The sequence below is a fragment of the Candoia aspera genome, chromosome 6 (assembly GCF_035149785.1).
Source record: "Candoia aspera isolate rCanAsp1 chromosome 6, rCanAsp1.hap2, whole genome shotgun sequence".
NCBI classification, from domain to species: Eukaryota; Metazoa; Chordata; class Lepidosauria; order Squamata; family Boidae; genus Candoia; species Candoia aspera.
The window spans coordinates 89014562-89037704 of NC_086158.1; the positions used below are offsets into that span (position 1 = coordinate 89014562).

The following is a 23143-nucleotide window of genomic DNA, read 5'->3' on the forward strand; positions in this document are numbered from 1 at the left end:
CACAGTCAAAGGCTTTAGAATAGTCAATAAAACAGAAATAGATGTTTTTCTGAAACTCCCTGGCTTTTTCCATTATCCAGCGGATATTGGCAATTTGGTCCCTAGTTCTTCTGCCTTTTCTAAAGCCAGCTTGTACATCTGGCAATTCTCGCTCCATGAACTGCTGAAGTCTACCTTGCAGGATCTTGAGCATTACCTTACTGGCATGTGAAATGAGTGCCACTGTTCGATAGTTTGAACATTCTTTAATGTTTCCCTTTTTTGGTATGGGGATATAAGTTGATTTTTTCCAGTCTGATGGCCATTCTTGTGTATTCCAAATTTGCTGGCATATGGCATGCAACACCTTGACAGTATCATCTTGCAAGATTTTGAACAGTTCAGCTGGGATACTGTTGTCTCTTGCTGCCTTGTTATTAGCAATGCTTCTTAAGGCCCATTCAACCTCACTCCTCAGGAAGTCCATGTATAAAGCCGTCTCTTAGGTTGCTGGAAGAGAGTGTTCGTTATGCACATTGAGTTGTCTTGGCAAAATTCTATCAGCCTGTGTCCTGCTTCATTTTGTTCTCCTAGGCCATGCTTACTTGTAATTCCAGGTGTCATTTGACTGCCCACCTTAGCATTCCAGTCTCCTGTAATGAAAATAACATCTCTTTTTGACGTATTGTCCAGTAGGTGCTGCAGATCCACATAGAACTGCTCTACTTCAGCGTCTTCAGCATCTGTGGTTGGGGCATATATTTGGATTTGGATAAAAAGTTATATTTATTTATAGGTAGGAAAACTTCAAGGAAATACACACATGTATGTATATACATGCATACACATACACCAAATAAAAAAAAGAACAAAAGAAAAAGAATCAGTGAAACGAAACACCCATGGTGGATATGGAGAAGAAACAGAACAGGTTATACTTTGCCCACACAAAATCACTTTGCTTAGTCTTTCCATTTTTTTTTTTATTTAGAATTTTAGCTGCAGGCTTTTTCCAAAAATGTAAAATTATCTTTTTATTTTCTTTTTCTAAAATTATCTATACCCATGTGTATTCAGAGTTCTTCCTGGATTGTTAAACTCCCACGTTTTCAGTATATAGTTCAGCATCACATTAACATCCTTGGAAGTTATTTCTCTTCACAAAATTATATTAACAAGAATACAAATGTTAGACCAAAATAAGACAACTGTAGAAAGCTCATTTCATGTATCTGAGTCCCCTCAAATATAACACATCTCCAGCATTAAAAAAAAAGATTGATACCCAACCCTTCTTAAACATCTGCAGAGGTGTCACATGGGAAAATATTCTTTCAGTGAAATAAATTCACCTTAAGATCATAAGAAACATAAGTTCATGGATTTGTTAAAATAAGGTATTCCAAAATTCTTGCAAATTGCCAATATTTATCTTAGTAACAGTTTTGAGCTATCTCTGGAAATAAGTTTTCAAAAAGCTTTCCAGTAGAAGTAATTTAGGCATTTCAGAAGCTGAAATTCTGCTGGTGATATGTCCTCATAATAATTGCCTCTGAACAAAACTTAGCAATCTTTTTAGATATTGCAGGGGAGGGGTCCATTAACAAGAAATCCATTCTTTCCTCATCCAGTTGTGCTAATGGAGACTATTAGAGTAGAAAGCCAAGACTGTATATGGAACAGTGCAACAAAACCAGTGGACATGGTTCTCTTGAACCTTCCAAATGGAAACAAAGATGATCTTGCAAAATGATGTTATTGTATCTACCTTCAGAATTATAGATGGCATACCATCTGTGCATATCCTGTGAGAATGCTGTTCTGTGTGGAAGAGACACTATATCAGCAAAATAATTGACTGATATAAATGGCCTTCTGCCTAGATGGCCTATATAATAATTGGGTGCTAGAGTTCAGTCTCTCTGAAGATCAGAACCAAACACATAGTGTTTTATCTCCAGAGACACTTTCTCATAACACTGTTGAAGCAAAAAGTGGACTGCAGTGATCTAAATCTGTGGCTGTGTTTTTCTTCCAAGATGAAATGAACCTCTCGGTGAGGGTACAAGGTAGGCTGTCATACAATTTACTTCTGGTTGGTATCATAACTAGCAAAGTCTCACGTGTGCCTCTCTACCTGTTTTCAGATGCAAAAGCATATTTGGAACACAAGGTAAATTAAAAGGTAACACTGAGGTATTTAAAAATCCTTCATTTGCTCAATGGTAATATTTTTTCTCTTGAAACAGTGCATGTCTCTTGGTAAAATCACTGCAGTTTTGGATAATTGGTGTTTAGCTTTTCTTTGCTACAGTAGGTTGCTAATGCTTGCAGAATCTATGTTAGGCCCTCCTGGGATAAAGATAGAGTAACTACTGTATCAGCACATGAAAGGATAGATGTAGGCTTATTTGCCAATATCTGTGAATAGAATTCATTCTTTAAAAAAAAAAACTTGGGTAATAGCTTCAGATATGCTTCAGCCCAAATGCCTGCTGCTGCTCCCACCAGTCAAAGTACAGCCTGCTCTCAAACAGAGTGCCTATCCTTACTCAGGTGATGCTCAGTAACCTTGCTCTAGTTGCAAGATCACTTAGGTGGGTTAAGTTAATTTAGCTGGTGCTTTTCAAGTCTGATGTGGCTGAAGGGTCATGCAAACATCCTAGATTACTTTTGAGCAGTCCTTCATTCCCAAAACACTCTCCCTTCCCAATAAGCACTTTGGCCCTTCTCTGTCTTGTGAGGTACTATTGGTGCTGTTGACATTCACATGGACTAGACACGTGAATTAGACATCCAAATTGACAAATCTAAATCAGGATCCTGTGCAGAGGATCTTGCTCAGCTGGTGCAGAGAGTTTGGTGGGATTGCCCAACTTTTCGTTTTTTGCTAAGATTTGTGGTATGTAAAGATGGAAGGAGGAAGAATCTGTTGTATGTATTTCCCAACAGAATGAAGCTATTGGATGCAACTCATAGTCTGAACAAGTTGTGTTTTCTTAGGTTTATTATATAAACTATATTATGATTCTAGTTGGAATGGGTTCTAGGTAGTTCTCACAAGTTCAAGTGACAAGTCCCACTCAAAGGTAAACATGCTTTCTGCAGGGTGGTCCATTGGACAAAGAGCTAATTTGTTTAGGCTTTTTAATCCAAGAATTTTTATGTTATTTTATTTCTGCTGATGGTTTTATAAATACCTTTATACTGTAATATCCTTCTTGCTTTAATTTTTTAAATTTCTTGTATGCCACCCTGAGAACTTGTAGTAAGATGATGTACAAAAGTCTTAAACAAATTTGTGGGAATTATAATCTAATGTGAATAAAAATAGAGGTTTGAGGCTAGATCTAATTATGCTGTGCACTAGTCTTCTTTAACAGTGACAAATCATCATACTCTTTTGTTTATGTATATATGAGACTCATTTATATAAAATAAGCAGAAGAGCAGATAAGTGAATAATGTTACATGAAATAATTCAGACCCCGCAGAGCCATGTTCTGGAAGCATTGTAATGTCAAATTATTTATTTCAACTCTTCCTCCTCCTAGAAATATTACTCTGAGCGATTTCTAAATGATTCTCTTTCCTTCCTGCAGGTGAAGATTAGCCTGGGGATGTGAACATAATGAGCGTAAACCAGCAAGCTCACTCAGGGCCACCTTATGGGCAATCACAGCCTGGATATGCAAATTACATGCAGCCTGATTACAGAGGACAGCAAATGCAAAGTGTTCCTGCCTCTCAGTATGGCGCTTACAATGGCCCAGTGACTGGATATCAGCAAGCAGGCCCTCCCCAAGGTAGGAGAAGATGCGGGTCTTTAGAGGATGGCCTTCGCTTCTAGAACCTTTTAAGAATATTAATTATAAGGAGTAATGGTTTCAAGCTAATAACTTTTACCTTCAAGATTGCAACACAGTTTCCTCATTGTAAAATACTGGGGGGTTGTGAAACTCCATATTATGTAGTGCTGCTCTCTAATATTTGGTAGATTGCAAATAATACATTTCAGATTAGCAAGCAGACTTCCTTGGGCCTTACATGCATGTCTGGGGGCTAGTATAGGGATATGTACAGGTATATGCCAGCCAAGAAATGTGAAGAAAAATTACACCTGTCAGTAAGAAAACTCTCTAGAAGGCTGTTTGAAGGAGTAGATATTAAGTTGCTTGCTACTGGAAAAGTAGCTTTTGTTCTTGAGATAGGAATGGCAGACAGAAGTAGCACATTTGCCATATTTATATTTTCTCAGGGAAAATAATGCAGTGCTTTAGTAATTTTAAGGCATCGGGGTGTGAATTAGCAGGAATTTTGTGAAGAGTTCATGCCTGCAGAGTAACTTAATTTTTTTTTTTTATGTCATCAAGAAAGAATAAAAATTTTATATTCTCATTTACTTGAAAATTTTGCATTACGCCTGACATCTAATGAGAAGTAACAACTTTTTAAAACAACTGTTCTATAAAAGCAATATTTATTGCTAGGCAATAAATGTGTGACCAGTTAAGTCTTGCATTGCTTTTAAGTAGTTCAACTTTTGACCTTTTAAGGAGAAAAACTGCAAAGATTTAAATGTTATAAAGGAAACATTGTTACACAGTATGTGATCCCAGGAGATTAAGGTAGTCCTCACTTAACAACCACAATTGGAACCAGAATTTAGGTTGCTGAGTGATATGGTTGTTAAGCAAGACGGCTTTGCTTAGTGAAGCACTCCTAGCGGTCATTGTTAAGTGAGAATCATGGCTTGTTAAGTGGATGGAGATGCAGGTAAGGAGTGCGGGGGTGCCTCGGGGTAGGCGAGGCCCTGGGAGGCCCAGTGCAGGCCTTCAGCAGTCTCAGCCAGCCACCGCTGCCTCCAGGCCTCAACTTCACCCCCAGTGCTGCCAGTGAGAAATGCCGCCTCAAGCCCCACACCATTGGCCTTTGCCGTGTCGTGCCGTTCCGCAAGCTGCACCTCTCATTCCTTCCCCAAGCCACGCATCCCAGACCTCCTGCCAACTGGCATCCCATTCTTGTGATCCTTTGGAAACTTTCAAACGGATGAGAGGGAGCACTGGGAAGAAGAGGGGGAATAGGCTCCTTTTGGCTTTTTCCCCCTTCTTTGCAGCACTAAGGCAGCCCCGCCCCCTCCTGAGAGCTCCAAAGGGGGCTTTGTGCTGCGAAGGTGGGAAAAGGAGCCAAAAGCAGCCTTTTTTCCCCTTCGCAGCACAAAGCCAGCCCTGCAGGGCCCAGCAGCTAGGCCAGGCCTACCTCGTCAGCAGCAGGAGCAAGAAGACGGTGGCAAAGGTCAGCTGGGGTGGCAGAATGCAGCGCGGCAGGGGACTAAAAGGGCATAGATGGGGGAGATAGGTGGGGGAGTTGAAGTGTCCCTGTGGTTGTAAGTGCGGGCGGGCTGCCAAGCGCCCAAATTTTGATCACATGACTGCGGAGGCACTGCAACGGTTGTATCTTCGGGCACAGGTCCTAAGTCCATTTTTTCAGCGCCATTGTAATTTCAGACAGTTGCTGAGCAAATGGTCGTTAAGCGAGGACTATCTGTAGGTGCAAAATGTATCATGGTATCATCATGAGCTTAGGTTTGTTCAGCATTTACGTTTTCATCAATAGAAGTGATCCCTTCATAATCAGAAAGCTAAAGAATCATCAGTGCAAATGCTAGAATATTAACAGGGAACTCCCCAGCTGATGCCCTTGGCTGTTGGTGTTAGGATTGGTGTATGGCTTTTTACCCATTTTCAGTATTTTAATTACCTTCCATGCAATACCAGAAACTAAGTGGAGAGACATTGGTGCCAGGGACTGAGGCTGGAACAAAAAGAGCTCTGAATTTCTTCATTGTCAGTTGTTGTACGATGGTATCCAGCATCTGTTTCATATTAAACCACTTGTATCTTAGAGGATTCATGTAAAGCAAGAGCAGTCAAGAACTTCAGTTTACCTGCCCCAATAGGGCCTAGCAAAAGATTATATGCAGTTCAGAAGTCAGTTTGCTATTTAAATAAAATGGAAATCAAAATTTGTAGGTAGTTTGAGATGATCTGCCTGAGCATTCTTGAGCAACAGATGTAGCAACTGTTCATCTTGATTCATGCCAATAATTATTTAAAAGTGGCAAGTGCATATTCAGTTTTATCATTTATTTTTACATTTGTGCTTGAGGTGTGATTAGTAGACACTGAGGTTCTGCAGCACTTTGGAGTGGAAGGCAAAAAGTGCTCCAGAGCATGCAGGAATGTGAATGTGGCATTTGTCTGCACTTTCTTCAAAGGCCTCTTTTGGGGGGATTGCATGACAGCTGCACAGTCCTAAGAAACGACACAGCTGTTTTGAGGACTTGCAGACAGGTGCTGCATTCACATCACCAGACACTACAGAGGATTTTTTTTACTTTGAACTCAAAGTCCTAGTAGAACATTTTAATGCATATTGATTTGTAGAAGCACTTTTGAAAACATAGCTTCTCTCTCCATTCCCCCCACCTCTAGTCAGTTTTAAAGGAAATATGTTACTAAATCATTGAATGCCAGTACCACTAAAGCACTACTCTGGCTGGGCTTTATTGTTTCCTATGCTGCTTTTCAGTCGTATGACTGTTAGGTAGGAAGGGAAAAGGAATAATTCATTATATGTATGGAATATATTTACTTCTCCATTTTTGCAGTCTGGCATAATACCTATTAATGGGCACATGCAAACACATCATTATGCCTTTGCCTTTCTAGGTTACTATCCTTCCCTGGGGTTTTCTTCTAAGAATCCTCCTGTTTCTCTTGATTCTGATGCTTCCTTTGCTCCTAACTTCCTAGGTAAATGCTTTCCATTTCTCACATGAAAAAAGACTTTCTGATGCATTTCCTTTGAACTATCACACTTCATCTGCATATGAAGCTATTGTAGAGTTTTGAGAGTGAGAGAAATGAGTGTGCCTGGAAGGCACTTGCAGATATTTCCTATAAAACACATGATAGGAGGCCAAAGCTTTTACGCAGCAAGTAGTTTCTGCCTCTCAATGCATGGAAATAGCAATAGAAAACATCTGCGTACTGTCTCATTACATATGGTGATGGGTCTGCTTGCTTGCACAGGAAATTGGGTCTGCTTGCTTGCACAGGAAATTGGGTCTGCTTGCTTGCACAGAAACACTTCCATATAGCTGTGTCATTGGTTTTAAAACAACTTGTCTGCAGCCCAGACAGAAGAAACAATCTTAGTATGATCACAGATACATTCTAATAACAAAGGTGTTTCCCCAAAATAGTAGAAACACTGAAATGTAAGACAGCTTTAATCTGATGGTTAAAACATAGCTGTGGATTAGGGAGCTATGAAGAAAATTGCCAAAATTGGAGGGTGGGGGTGCTGTTAATAAATAAATAAATAAATTCTAAGCTTTGATTCTGGCCTTTGTATAATTTATCTGAAAACAGCAAAATGTTCGTGTGTACTAGAACGTCTAACTTAAAGTTCTGGTCTGTTCACAGATCATAAAGATTTTATTCATTTATTTTAATATGTGCCAACCTGCTGCAAGGATTTGGCTTTTGCCCCTCTACTAACAAATATAAAGACTTGGCTTTCTTTTCTTGCTGGCTTTTGCATTATATCAGAATAAAACGCTGAGGGGGACAAGCTAGTATCCCTCATGCATATGACACACTGATAAACCATGTACAGAGCTAGTTGTAGTTTATTAGCCATATTTATCAAGCCGGGCTTGAATGGAACAGCGTGCACTAACTGCTTCTGTTCATTGCTAAGCTGTTATTAACATATGCCACTCTCTCTTTCTTAAACAAGAGTCAATTTTTTCCTGTTGTTTGTTAGGTTCTCTGCCAAATTTCATATGCACCAGATTTTAATTTTTTTATTTTCTCTTTCTGATATTGAAATTCTTGTGTGGCATAAAGATATAATATGAAAAGATAATTTACTACTATCTGTGGGTCTATTTCATGTTGCTTTTATGAATGGTCATGACAACAGTTTTGATAACTAATGTGTAACTGACATGCAGTTCAATACTTCTAGGTCCTCTAAGAGCTCCCACCCCATCTGGAGCACCTGCATCAACATCTGGAACATTAATCCCTTCTGGACAGCCTGCCTGTAATCAGTTTGGACAAGGAGATGTACGCAATGGGATACCTGCTTCTACAGTTCCCTTGCAAAGGTATTTAAGAAAAGACTGATCAGGGTGTGAACCTGATATTTGTAGGATGGGAGGACAGAAAACAAATTGCATTCCTTTTTTTTACATTTTTGTTGTGAGTTCTAGGTTTGCCTGTAGACAGTGCTTGGGGAGATTCCCTATCCCACATGAAATGTGACGGAGTGGGGACTTGGAAGCAAGCATTTGCTGCAGGAGCTCCCCTCTTGTGGAAGAATCTCTGATCAGATTTAAGTTTGGCACCCTCCCTCCTGATGTTTAAGAAGTTGCGGGTGCTCCAAAGAGTGTTTGGGACAGCAGAGTGAGAGATGGCATCTGTAATGAGTAGTGGTGCCACTATTCTAAGCATGAAATGGAATTATGGATTTCATTCCATACTCATTGGTTTTATAGTCTCATGTTTTATTGATTTTGTTGTAATGCTGCATATTATTTAGGGGTGTAGCTATATGCCTTTTAGGGTAATATGACTGAAGTTGCAAAAAGCACTCCATAAATCAATAAATAAAATTTCCCCTGTATGTGAAGCTGCAAAACAACAAACTTAGAATGTTAATGGGCATATCCTCTGGTTGAAGAAATCACTACTTTTGATAAAGAATCCTAATAACCTTAAATGACCCCTTGACAAATTGGGAGATACTGGCTTTAAAAAAACATGCTTCTTTATACTTGTCCCATATCAGTTGAGAATACTTTTAAGGTCCTCTCATTATATCATATTTGAAGCTTAAGTTCCCCCTGAAACGACGGCTGGTGACAGCTGACCACTTCTTTTCCATTGTGCAGCTATAATCCAGACTAGTGTGCATGTACTTAAAAGTAAATCTCTTTGTGCTCAGTGAAGCTTAATCTCACTTCAGCGTGCATAAGACTGTGGATCTCTGCTTTTCTTGTTTTTGGGCTTATTTTTTCCATCTTCCTAGATGCTTTTATTACTTCCTCTTAAATTTCTCATCCTTCCCAAGTTCTTTTTCCATCTGTTATAGCCAGATCCTGATCATGATGATGCATGATAACTCAAGTGCAGATTTGTGCTGTTGTCTAGAAATGGAGTCTGTTATTCAATGAGCGCAGGACGTAATTGACTGTACCCCAGCTGCCATTTTAGGGCTGTTTAGATTAAAAGGAGCAGCAGGGAACAGTTTGGCTTCTTTTTGCCATCCCCTTAGATATGTAATCATATTAAGCTATGTAACTGCATTATTTTAAGGAATCTTGTTTTATTTTTTTTAATTTTTATTGTGTCTATTGTTAGTTTTATTGCTTGTGGTTTTATTTAAGATTGTTTTCTTAAATGTTATTACTCCCTGATTGTCCAGAAAACTCTAGAGGCAGGCAAATTGTGTGGAGCAATGGCTGCACTCTTACATTATTTCATGAAAAAATGGAAAGCAAGTTTTTAGAGTTGTGTCATTCTCATCTTTTAAAGTCACAATTTTGGTCTTCATTCTGTGGGTGCTACTGTGGGGACTCTTAAAAATTAAGCATTTAGGAGAGCTGCTGGTTTTATGGAAGTGAATACTGAAAGAAGAGAGAGATTAGATTACATGTCATATGCACGAAGATATGTACCAGTCATCGGTGATAAATATTGTCTGAAATGGCAGAGAAAGTAAATTGGGTCTGTAGATAAGAGCTGACAGCATGTATCAGGCATGCAGATTGGCCTAAGTGTGTTTACCTGGTTATTCTAGAATCCTTTAAAATGGTTGGCCAGCACTGAGAATAACATGTCCCAATATTAGGGTTTTTACCATGGGAGCCTTTGCATGACACACTTATCACTAGCTTAGGAGACCCATGAATAGCAACTCTGTGAGAAGACCTGCAGACAGTCAGTGATTCCGTCTCCAAATTTCCCCTAATATGTAAGAGGTCTTGCATTGGCAAAGACCAGTAAATGATATGACAGATTCTTGGGGAGCGCATCTAACCATAATGCAGAAAAGAATCTGTGTGGCAGTAGCTGAAGACAAACTTGGTAGAAGCCACCCTTTTAATAGCACTATAAATTATTCAAGTAAGGTGAAATTCATTTCTTTCCTGTGGTTGTGCCTCAAGCAGAGCAGACCGCTGAGAAAATTACAAATAAAGGTAATGAAATTATAGCAGAATATAAGAAACTTGGAGGTATAGAAGAAATTAATTCCATTTTTTTTATTTGAAATATTATTTTGGGAGAATATAATTAATTCCCACAGATCTACCATCTTTCCAAAATCTATTACGCTCTGCTCTCTGAGATTACTGTGTGATCCTGTCTCTGTTACTTCAAAGTCTGTATGTAGACATGTTTTTGGTTTTTTTTAATTGTAAGCCACCCAGACTCATTTTGGAATTGGGCGGCCTTTAAATCTTAATGATAATAATAATAATAATATGCATTATTTGGATCTGGCATGGATGTCTTCACTGTATCTGTCAGAAGCCAGGCCTTTGTCAGCTCAGGAAAACATGTGGCTTCTTTAAGAGCTGCCAGCAGGTGCACTGAGTGAACCCATACCAATCCTAAGTGTTTTTCCCACTTCAGATCCATGTATTTAATTATTTATTTAATTAATTAATTCAATTTCTATAGCTGCCCATCTCAACCAGTGTCTCTGGGCAGCTTGCAGCACTAAAAACCATAAAACGATAAAACAATTACAATTAAAACAATTACAATAAAAAATAAATATGCATGGCTGCCAAGTAAACAATGTAAGGTGTTAATATAGCTAAGAAACGGGACCATTACCACGCGCGGGGCCCCAGGCCCAGGCACATAACCAGGTCTTCACGGCCTTACAGAAGGCCAACAGGGTTGGGGACATCCTGATGTCTGAGGGGAGAATATTCCAGAGGGCAGGCGCTACGGCTGAAAAGGCACACCTCCTAGTCCCCGCCAACCGACATTCTTTGGCTGACGGGATCCGTAGCATGCCCAATTTACCAGATTGAATTGGACAGGTAGAAACAACTGGGAGAAGGCGGTCCCTTAGGTAACCTGGTATTGCACACCTTTAGGTATTGCACACCTTTTTATATATACACATATAGTTGACGTCATCTGAAAATACGGATATTTCCTGTCATCCTTCTGAAATTGATCCAAATTTAAAATAGTTTATATGTAAGCATCTTAAAAGTTATTTCTATAATGGCCCCTTGTGCTTTATCTCATCCATTGCCCATACATAATGTCAGAAAGTGACATAAAGTACAAAGGCCTTCAACTTTCCAGTAGTATGATCAGTTTCTGAACTGAAAAGGAATTTTAGGCCCAGCACAATCCAAGAACTGTGAGAACCTGTCTCTTTCCAGGGCTAAATATAAGCAATAATGTAATATATGTGGTTTACGTTAATAAAGAATTGTCTTCATTCTCTTACCTCCAGACCCTCTGCTTCCCAACAGTTCATGGCGGGCACAGCACCTGCTTCTGTTGCTCATCCTCCTGCTTTCCAGCAATATGGGCTGCCTCCAACTAGCACCCAACAGCTGACCAGTCAGATGGCAGAAATGCAGATAGGCAGGGGTTCATCCTCTGTCCCATCCCCAGCTGGACTGGGCTATGGTGAGAAATGGTAACATTGGGGTATTGCGGGCTGTCTCGTGTGGGAGTTTCTTCAGGAAAGATTATCCTCCTAAATGTATAATCAGTGGTTTCTCCGTAGTGCAAATACTATGAAGAGAAAAGTATTCCACGTGTAGCAAATGTTACAAATCACTGACCAGCTAAGCAGTGATTGGTACTTGGGGGGTCCACCAAGAAATGCCAAGGCTGTAGCTAGGTTGGGAAATCAAATCAACATCCCAGAAGGCAATGGCCAACCACTTTCCTATGGTTGGCAAGAAAATGACACTTGATTTGAAAGAGAAGTTTTAACTGGCTCTCAAGATTAGATTAAAATTATGACATTTTTAAAGCCATTAAATGCACCTTCAGTCTTTCCCTGAATGGAAGCAGAAGTTCCTTAAACGTGCTAATATGTATCTGTCGGATTTAATATCCTACCCGTTGGTTTCGTTTGAAACTCTCATCAGTCTTGTAGTTGTGGAATAAAAGCCCTGTGTAGTGTGTATTAGTGCAGGGCAGGATAAACGTACGCAGTTACAACCTAATAGAAAGTACAGGGAACAGGATCAGCAACAGTGCTGAAAGAAGCATAAAACGGGTGTGATTAATTAAAAAGTATTCTGTTTGATGCTGAGAAAGTGTGTCAAAGTGAGATTCAGTGATACTTCCCTTCCAGTGGTTCTGGGTAATAGTAATGATAGTACAACATGCAATATATACAGAGTACTGTGTTGGGAAAGGTAGATTTAAAGCACATTTTATAAAAGGTAACTTCCATGATACTTAAAATTTAACCTAGTAGTGGGCAACTTTTTTCTGGCTGGAACCAGTTTTTTTCCATTTTTCTGGTCTCTGTTGCCAAGGGTATGTGACCAGCAATACATTAATGTCATTGGAGGATGGGACTTTTTTTCTTTTAGTCTCCTAAAATTATTTTTAGTTGGATTGGAGCATAAAACCTGGCATGCATTTTAAGAGATCAAGCCATAAATAAAAAAAAAACACCATGGCATTAAAATTTGTGGTCTTTGGGTTGCCTGCTTCTGATTTAAAATAAACTATACTTGTGTTTGAAAGAGGTGTGTTTGTGTGTATAGAAAGACCTAAACATACTTCATAGTGACTCATTAAAAATCAGTGGAATTAAATTAAATTTCAGTGTCAAGCTTTGTTTATTGCTTTATATTGTTTCACAGAAGCCACTTAAGGTTTGGAGGTTGATCAACTTGTTTAGGAAACACAAAATGAAACTGAGTGCCCATAATGATTTTTCTTGCATACAGTATAAGAAGCCCCCCACCCATTATATATGATTGAATAGAATTCTTAATTAGTCAGTTTTCCTTTTGTGCAGTAACACTTGCTGGGCATTGGCAAAAATGCCTAAGACATTTTACTTTCTGGAAATTATGGATCCAGTATCCTTTTTTTCTTATTTGAATTGCTCTGGGCCTTAATGAATTGGTATCGTTGCTGTTCTTGATATTTTTAGTCCAGTGCAAGCTGGGGAGGTGTTCCTCAGTGCTAACACTTCTTTTGTACTAAAGCTTGGGTGATTGAAATCATCAGTATGGGTTTGTATGTACTGAATTATCTTTGTCACCAATTGAAAACACATCTACGTGTGTAATGAAAGTAATTCTTTCTAGCATAGGAGATCAGTCAAGTTATTTGTTAAGGGACATCACAAAATTTAGTCATCAATATACGTTAACCAAGACTACCATGAAAATGGAAATAGTTACTAAACTTTGGTGCATCTTACTCCTCAGGTCCTCCAACATCAGTTACACCTGCCTCAGGAAGTTTTACTGCACCTGGATCTGGGCAATATATGTCATATTCAGGACAAGGACCACCACCTCCTAATGTATCTCATGGATTGCCTCCTACCACCTTGTCTCAGGGTCTTCCCATAGTACAGCCACCTATATCTGGTCCATCAGCCCTGCATACTTCTTCTCAACCCCCCATATTTGCTCCCCCACCTGCTTCTGCTGGGGTTGGAGTGTCCAGTTATCCTCCTGCTGCAGGAATTTCAAGGCCTCCCACAATGCAGGGCACATTGTTGCCCGGACAAGCAGTTACAGGGCTGCTCACTTCCCAGGCAAATCATGTGACCTCACCACCACCTCAGCCACTTATGACAGGACCACTTCCTGGACCACCAGTGACAGGACTGCAAGGACCACCCTCTGTCCATCCTTCACAACCAGGATATGCAGTGCAGCAAAATGGTATGTGGTAAAAAATGACACGTGCACTGGTCCATTGCTTACATCCACGGAAAGGTCAATGGGCTGTATCCATAATGAAACAGGTTTATATTCATGCAGGTGGACTCCTTCCTACACTTTTCCTCCTGCAACACTTGATTCTCAGGATCCCCTTAACCCTCTGAAGTGGGTTGGGACTGAGGGGTGGGGTGGGATTGGATAGAATCTTAGGATTTGACTTGAGTTTTACAATAGATAACAGTACTAATCTGTATTCCATTTTTTTCTCTAAGATGTGTTGAATGATAGTGACTTCATATAATGAAATATTGTGGCTTCCTTTCCTTCATTATCTAAATCCAAGAAAAATAATTCCCAGTATAGTACAGTATTTCTACTGCAATACATGTAAGCCCTTTTCTCTGTAGATTTTTGGGTAGCATTTTCCCACATATGTATATTCTACAGCTTTTTTTCCTCTGCAGATATTGAAAACTATAAAAAAAAAACTGGCATTTTGGTCACCTAATATTTTTTCCTACATTAAGATGATGATACATGTTTCCATATATAAATTTGATTTCCTTCCTAGCATAATGAATAGTGAATTAGTGAGCTGCTTTGGGGTTCAGGAAATCCAAATGGGAGCAAATATTCCAACATAGACCTATATGCTGTTTTGAATAACTAGCCCATCCAAGGAAATTTAGTTACTGGGTGAATTTAAAATTAATAAAAGTAGGGCTAACTGCCTCAGGATACAGCCTCATTATTATTAAAATTATTAAAATAATAACATTAAAGACTTTTTATTGTATTTTCTACTGCTTTATTCTTTAGAATATGTGGGAGATTCTGTATGCTGCTTTTCTGACCTAGCTCGAAATTCCAGTTTTACAAAGTTTTTCTGTAGAAATATCAAGTTATAATATTAAAGTATTGGCTGGATTCTTATATTTGAGAGATGATCCTGAAAAGCGTTATTCAGTTCTGGTTTAATTTAGGATTCCAAGTAATTTTGTTCAAATTGAAGCTTTGAGTGATTATAATCAGAATCTGAGTTAATTGAAAGTAATTGTGGGTGCTTGGACATGGTTAATATGGATTGATTGATTCATTGATTCATTTAACAAATTTATATGGCTGCCCAACTCACATGTGACTCTAGGTGGCTTACAGAATTAAAATGGATGCTTTAAATTCTGTTATGCGTTCTAATAGGTATGCGTGTATCTTTTTTTCAGGCTCATTTGGGCAAAATAGGGGAACTCAACCAGTGTATGGAACAGCTTTTTCTGGGCCAGCAAATTTTGGAAGTCAGCCTGCAGCACCACCTCCACCCAAGCGTCTTGACCCGGACTCCATTCCTAGCCCAGTAAGTTAGACGGATCAATTTAGAATTCAATATCCTATTCTAGAAAGTGATGTTGAAGGAGGAAAAAGACTCTTAGCTCCTCTGCATTCACTTAATTCATAGTCATTTTCCACATCAAAGGGCATGTTTGCACATTACTTTTTCTGTCTGTCTTAGCAACTTAACCACCTCCAGAGTTGTGCTTCTAAAGAAATAGCATACTGTTTGGATTATCACAAATTTGCCTACAACAATTCCTGTGATCATACCGAAGCTGAAAAAGGATTGCAGGAATTATTATGGACAATATCATGTCTAGTCCATGTTTGTCCACATGAATAATCTTGAACAACATATGTTTATGTACAAAAAAGTTAGCTCAGATTATTTCTTTGAATATATGGAAAGTATGTTTGAAATAGGGGCCAGTAATCTTACTAGGCATGTGGCTGAGTGTTTCACAGTTACTAAAGTGAGGTATACTTACATTTGTCTGCTTTTTTTAGGGGGACCTGGCTAGCATAACAGCATGTTGTAAACTTCAGTGCTGTGCAACCTGCACAGTGTGGACTGGATTCTAAGAATTTGTGTGAATTTGTGACAAGATTCAAAGTTTAGAAAGGGCCCATTTCGCTCATATTACGTCATAGATCTTGTCCTCTCCAGTGCAGTGAATGTTATGATAGTGTTCCAGGTTTCGTTAATATCCAGTAGTAGTTGCAATGGCTCTCACCAGAGTACCTGAAAATGCCTTTTCTGTTACAACACTAAATTAGCTGGTGAAAACAAATAGTGTTCAATGTTTTAAAGCCCAAGTTAACCAACAAGGAAGCTGTTAGCAGCCCTGCTTCCTTTTCTGCTTTTCCTTTAAAGGCATTTTCAGAGGACTTGCATCCCCTCTGGAGTCCGTGTTTCTCCAGAAAACACTAAGTAAGCATGAGAGTAGCCAACTATATCAAGAGAAGATTCGTTCTAAGCACACTTCCAGTGGGAGAGCAAGACATGGAGATAAAATGTGAAAACGTAACCAACTCTTTGCATGAACTATGTCCAGATGAATATATTTAATCGTGGTGGAAGTAGGGACAGACGGGAGTAACACTGCTTGGTACTTTTTATTTTACTATTCTCTCTCTTTTCCCTTTTTTGTGGCAATTTTACTTCTTTTTTTCCTTTTAAACAAACAAACAAACCAAAAAGCAACTCAATGAGCTGCCACCTCAGCAGAAACCCAGGCACAGAATAGATCCTGATGCAATTCCTAGCCCAGTAAGTGCGTTGTCTCTCTGTCTGCTCTTGTCTGCATGTCGGTGGCTGCCTGTGTGTATCTGCAAGTAATTTCCCCTTGCTAACCACCCTGGTGTTAGTCCATCACCTTTACTCCTCCTCTCTTTCTGCTCACATTCTAATAAACAGAATAAAACACCGCAAGTGTTGAAATCCTCTGTACATCAAAAATCAAGGGGCAATAGAAGCTTGGCATTTAAAAAGGCAAAAGATGAGCAGGCTATGTATTTTCCTTCCACTATAGTCTTGTGTAAGCAAAGAACCCCTGGAGAAATCATTATATATTTAGCATCATTTACTGGGAACTCCTGTGGTGTCAAGGGCTTCTGAAATGAATGGGATTTTTTTTCACACTCGCCATTGAAATAAGAGGGAGTTAGAAATGTTCAGTGGTGATACAAAAACATTACAGCATTATGCATTACTGTTTCTAAACAGAAATATTCCTGAACATCTTTTTAATCTAAATTTCTTTTTTATATATATTTTAAACAAATATATTTTTAGTGAGATACAGCAGTCATTCTGCTTTTTCCTAACATGAATTAATAGATGAATGTTTAAGAATAAATTGGAGATGTAATGTATTGAATTACCTGCTGTAGCATGTATATAACAGCTAGCTTTTTAATTAATTAATTTTAATTAAGGAGCAGGCTAGTTCACATTACTGTTTCAGTAAAGACAAAGAATGTCACTTGCCTATTGCTCCTATATTGTTTTGTCTTGGGAATGGGCTGAATTTGGTCACAACACGTAAAACAGCACTGGTGATGTTACCAACTTCAGTAAGTTTTTACAGCTGGAACAAAGAAAAAGTCTTCTTGGTGTGGTCACGTCTACTTTCTATACGGTCTCTTTATAAGTGTGTTTCAAATCAAGGCAAACCATTATTGTCATTCTAATCATTAGAGATATTGTTCAAAACAATAGAGGAAATTGGAACATTCTAGCAGAAAGGTGAATGTCATGCTAATATTTAAAAGCAGTTGAATTAGATCATAAAATAAACAGTTTCAGTTTATATTATTTTGGATAATAATATAAGTAATAGATTTATAATCCAAGTATTGGAAAGTAATTAAATAGAACATTGCAACACAAGTTTAACTTAGCTTGCTCTTCATTGAATGGTTGGGAATCAGTGTCAAGTAGTTCCAGTAATTATTATCACCACGGTTCTTAGCCTAGAACAACATTTTGGAATAGCTTTAAGCAGAGCAAAAGTTGATGATGAAGGAGTAATATTTGGTGAGGTAGGATACTTGATAGCCAAAAAAGGTCAAGTTTTGAAAAATCTGATAAGATATTTCAGAAACAGTTTTCAGAAGGCTGTATTGAATTAACAAAAATAGGGATTCTTTTTCAGGAATTGGGATTGCTGCATCCAAAATGCACAGACTGTAGCTAGGAATGTAGCAAGAAGGGAAGCAGGTGGAAGAAACTAGGGTGTATAATAATTTTGAACTTGCCTGTTCTCTGACAACTAGTTTCTCTAGGTGATTACTGTAAATTAGTTTCAAGGATTATTTCCTCTTGCAATCTGGTATAGGGTACCTTAGGCACATCTCAGTGAGAACTCTGATTTATTTATTTTACATATGCTTTTGTGTTGTATTCTTGATTATCATCCAACTTGAAACTCCTAAAATACTTTATTTAAATACACACACACACACACACACACACACAACCTAATAAATTGTAGCCTGCAAAAAGTGCTATTGTACTCCTTGGGCATAAAATTCTCAGCTGTAGCTTGACTGTCCAGTTGCAAAAAGGAAAAGAAAGATGTAAACAATGACTTAATAAAATTTATAGACATCATATCTTGAATGGAGATTGCAAAGTATATAATTTACCAGCTGCACCACTACTTTTGGGCTTTTGATTTCAAAGCTAGCAAAACAAGTAGAAGTGTAAAATAAGTGTCCTCATTTAGTGATTAAAAACTTGGTAAGTTGTATTATCACAACCTTTGCTGAAACCTTTTGTAGTGCTAACTTGTTGCTTCCCGTTTTAGATTCAAGTTATTGAAGATGACAGAAATAACCGTGGGTCAGAGCCATTCGTCACAGGAATCTGTGGGCAAGTCCCACCTCTTGTCACTACAGATTTTTTGGTGAAAGATCAAGGTAAAATAGCATCCATGAAGGCAAGGGTAACTCACCATCAAAAAAGAAAAGTGCACAGCTCTTCAGCATAAACACTTTGATTATATTACTTTGTTTTATACAGTGAAGGACTGTAGCTTTTATGTTCAAAATTTCATTATACACTTATATTGTGCTCTTCAGCCAGGAAGGCTGCCATGCTCTATTCCCAGCCTGAATTTCTGAATACTATTACATAAAATATTACACATAAGCTGTAAGAGAATAGGAAGGTCTGATCCTAAACCTTGAATTAATGATAAGCATTAAAATGCTAAGAGTTAGGATGGTCCTACTCAGGGTTTGGATGCTACTTTGAGTTCTATTGTGCAATAAGAGATATAGAGATACAGATATACACACACACATCCATACATACTAAACACACAAATACATACTCATATTCCTGAAAACTGCTTTGTTAGGCCAAAATTTGGACTGTCTATCTGCTTATTTGATTTATATCCCACCTTTCTCAGGAGCTCAAGGTAGTGAGTTTTTTTATTTAAACTAAAATTTAATTTTAGAAGATTGTTTATGGCATCATGTTCCTATGGACTTCTAAAATGTTTATAGCACAAGCCACAGACATCACTAACTTTATTTGTTAAAATGCTAACCACAGTATAAGCACATGGTGGTTACATGATTAGCATAATCATCTTTAATTAAGCATTTAGTCCCATACACTTGCAACGTAACTGTAAAGGAAGGAAAGTGAAATTTTGTCAAAGGGTAGACTGATAGATTCCTTTTCTAGAGCCGGTGGAGCCAGCTTACCATTCTGTGATCTGGCGAATACTCTTTGAGGATCCATATATTGCCCAATAAATGTAAAGTTGAATGCTGGTAGTGTCCCCTTTCATTATTTATTTGTTCTTCTCTCCTCCCCAACCCCAGCAGCAGTGGCTTCTCCAGACTTGTCTTTTAATCTGAACTCCTGTCGAGTTTTTAATATCCATAGAGAATGGGTACACACAAGCATGCTTTCTTCCTCATGAATGTGCTTTATCCACAGAGGCCTTCTCTGGTCCTCCTGTCTTTGGAGGTTAGGTGGTATTTGTTTGGAAAAGATCTTATCTGGGTTCAGAAATTAAGCAATTAGACCTGCATCATATTTGGATGAGAGACCACTGTGGAATATCAGGTCTACAGGCTAGATTGGGAAGTAAAAGAAAATGTCCAGGAGGAAGGCAATAGCAAACCAATTCTGCATTATTGCCAAGAAAACACTATGAACGTGTCCATCTGGTTACCAACTGTTAGATTTTGCTTGAAGGCGATCATGTTTATATTATTTATATTACTTTGTTGCTTTTTTTTAATTGTGTGGTGTACTATCTCTTGTGTGATTGTTAGCCACTTCAAAAATAGTAAGAGAATGGAGTATATATCTTTTTAAATTAATACATCTATTGAAGAATATAGAGGTAGAGTTTTGATTTCTTTCTCTTTTAAAGGTAATGCAAGTCCCTGCTTCATAAGATGTACTTCTTATAATATTCCCTGCACTTCAGATATGGCTAAACAGTCTCAAGTTCCTCTTGCTGCGGTCATAAAACCTTTGGCTGCACTTCCTGCAGAAGAGGTAAGATGGATAGCCCAAATCTTCAGATAAAATAGCAACATTATTACAAGGTAATGGACCTAGCCAAAGAAAACTCTGAGTTTCTTGTTTGCTCAATGAGTTCCTCCATCCCAAGAAGATAACTTTGATGCCTCATTCTACAGGATAGAAGAAATTATACACTCTGGACATGAATACTAGAGCAAGATGCAGAAAACACACGCTTTGATACCATGTGTTTGAAAAGGAACGTAAATAGCACTAATGCCCAGTGTTTTTTTCTTTCCAGACTCCTCCCTATTTGGTGGACCATGGGGAATCAGGTCCCATCCGGTGCAATAGGTGCAAGGCGTACATGTGCCCCTTTATGCAGTTCATTGAGGGAGGACGGCGATTCCAGTGCTGCTTCTGTAGCTGTGTTACTGAGGGTAAGAGTTTCCCATTAAAAGGGCACTTGTAGAAGGTGAGGACAGTCTGCTGCCAAGAAGACTAAACAGGAAGCCATCTGGGGGTATCATCATGGAAAAATCTAAAAGTAGATTTGTATTTAAATGATGAAAAGTATTTATCATTTTTGGTCTTAAATGTTGGGCAGTTACTTACACTTAGCTGGCTTCTTGAGGAATTTGCCTTTCTTTAAATGAGGCATATGCAGGACATCTTATCCTTAAGAGTGCATATTCAGGTTTGTCTCAGAAAAATGGGAAAGTAAGACAACTGATCAACCTAAGCCTTTCCACTGTTCTCTTAACACTTGTGCAAAAATTACAATGCAAGAACAGTAAATCCAAAACAAAAGGCAATACGTTTGCATTATTGGTGGAAGATGTACCATGCAACTTGGAAATTAAATGTTAATTGCATAGTAAACATATTCTTGGTTATTGATTGGCCACAGAGTCTATTAACATATCTTAGAAGGTAGGTAACTAACTCACCCAGGAATACAAAAAGGAAGTGTAGCCATGATCTATGAAAAAGAAATCCAAAATCCATAGTTAGGTGGTATCTTTATAAGGACCAACAAATAGCTCAAAGAATGTGCAAATTTTCAGTTTCTCCAGAATGATGCCACAAAGGTACAGGTGGAAAGATGCAAGTCCAGAAGTGAAACAAAGCCAACTATAACGTCTGCAATTCAAAATCAATCTCAAGATAGAGATTGCAGACCCAATGTAAATCATATTGTTGTCAAATTACATCTAGCATTTATGAACAACAACAAAAAACCAGTTGTTCCCCTTGCTCTGAATACCCAAGAGCCATTCTCATGGTTGAAACTCACAGATTCCTGGCCTGGCAGGGAGAAGAAATAAAACATGCAGACGTTTTTATTCCTTTCCTTTTGTTCCTAGTGCCATCTCATTACTTCCAGCACTTGGATCACACAGGCAGGCGAGTGGACTACTATGACAGACCTGAACTATCACTGGGCTCCTATGAATACTTAGCTACTGTTGACTACTGCAAGGTATCACTACTTGTATTTAGCATTTCTTTTATTTACAGTGAGAGACCAGTAGGCTAAATGACAAATTCTTTTAGCACTTGAATAATGAGGGGAAAGTCAGAATCTAGCATTCAGTGCTTTATTTCTAAATTGGTGTCAGAGCACAAACAAGGAAGCAGGAATTACATAGATTTCTATAAGGTGTTTTTATTGTCAGGATTAGTGCTAAGGAACAGAATTTTGGAAAGTGATAGAATACCCAGCCCTCATTTATTAGTTAACTAGTTAAGATGGCGTCTGAACAATATAATTCTTGTTGGGCTTTTTTCAGGCTGGACTAAGCTGCCATTTACTAATGATCTCTTTCTTTATTTCTTGATTGTGTTCAACATTCCTTTTGTTCTTTCTTTCTTTCTTTTTTTTAGATTTCTTATCCTGCCTTAATTATTTTTATAAATAACTCAGGACAGCAAGCATACCTAATACTCCTTCCTCCTCCTATTTTCCCCACAACAACAACCCTGTGAGGTGGGTTGGGCTGAGAGAGAGGGACTGGCCCAAGGTCACCCAGCCGGCTTTCATGCCTAAGGCAGGACTAGAAATCCCTGTTTCCAGCATGGTGCCTTAATTACTAGACCAGACTGGCTCTCTTTCCCAGCCTTCCCACAATTTCTCACTATTGGCTTTTTCATATCCCAGTGAAGTTAAATGGGCAGAGAGACCATCCATCTCTAACTTTCAGGAAGATACGTATTTGTCCTTGAGGTTTAAGGAGCCACAGATCCCTCCTTAGAGGCCAATTTTAACCAAGATTTTAACCTTATCCAACCCTCAGTAGAAACTAGCCCAGGTTCTGGACACAAGGGAGCAGTTATGACACACCAAGAAGACACACAGGATTGCTCTGATGACTTTGGATTAGACTACTTTGGAGGGGTTACGTCTGTAACATCAGATCTGCAGAATCTAGAGATCAGCACTTTTATCTTTAAATAAAAATTAAGGGCTGCCAGGATATAATGCTAATAGTCATTGCTGGAGAACCGTAAAATTGCATTTTCAGTTTCTTTTAGTCTGGGCAGAAATATCATTAAAACTTGTTTCTTTCAGGACACAGATGGGAAAATGACTCAGTAGTGTGAATGTGCATATTGGTAATGCACACACATTTTCCTAGTAAGATTAATAATTGTGCTTGTGTTCCTTTCTTACAGAATAACAAGTATCCCAGCCCTCCTGCTTTTATTTTCATGATTGATGTGTCATACAATGCAGTACGGAGTGGCCTGGTAAGGCTGATATGTGAAGAACTGAAGACTCTCCTGGATTACCTCCCCAGGTACCTGCTCATATAAGATAGTGGCCACAAAAGAGATGCTTTGAAATTAGATTAATGCCA

The 23143-nt window shown here is 38.5% G+C and overlaps 1 protein-coding gene across 3 annotated transcripts in view; it reads left to right on the forward strand.

Moving 5' to 3' along the window:
- SEC24C (SEC24 homolog C, COPII coat complex component) overlaps positions 1-23143 on the forward strand; it is a 53995-nt gene that overhangs the window by 11224 nt on the left and 19628 nt on the right. The window contains exons 2-13 of one of the 3 annotated variants that reach the window (XM_063307626.1): positions 3582-3785; positions 6711-6794; positions 8017-8158; positions 11536-11714; positions 13490-13954; positions 15178-15308; positions 16488-16556; positions 18598-18709; positions 20188-20315; positions 20584-20722; positions 21650-21765; positions 22959-23083. In XM_063307626.1, coding sequence (XP_063163696.1) covers positions 3611-3785; positions 6711-6794; positions 8017-8158; positions 11536-11714; positions 13490-13954; positions 15178-15308; positions 16488-16556; positions 18598-18709; positions 20188-20315; positions 20584-20722; positions 21650-21765; positions 22959-23083 — 1865 coding nt within the window. In that variant the 5' untranslated portion in view covers positions 3582-3610. The remainder of the gene's footprint in view (positions 1-3581; positions 3786-6710; positions 6795-8016; positions 8159-11535; positions 11715-13489; positions 13955-15177; positions 15309-16487; positions 16557-18597; positions 18710-20187; positions 20316-20583; positions 20723-21649; positions 21766-22958; positions 23084-23143) is intronic. The other 2 variants (XM_063307628.1, XM_063307629.1) reach the window with 2 other exon arrangements.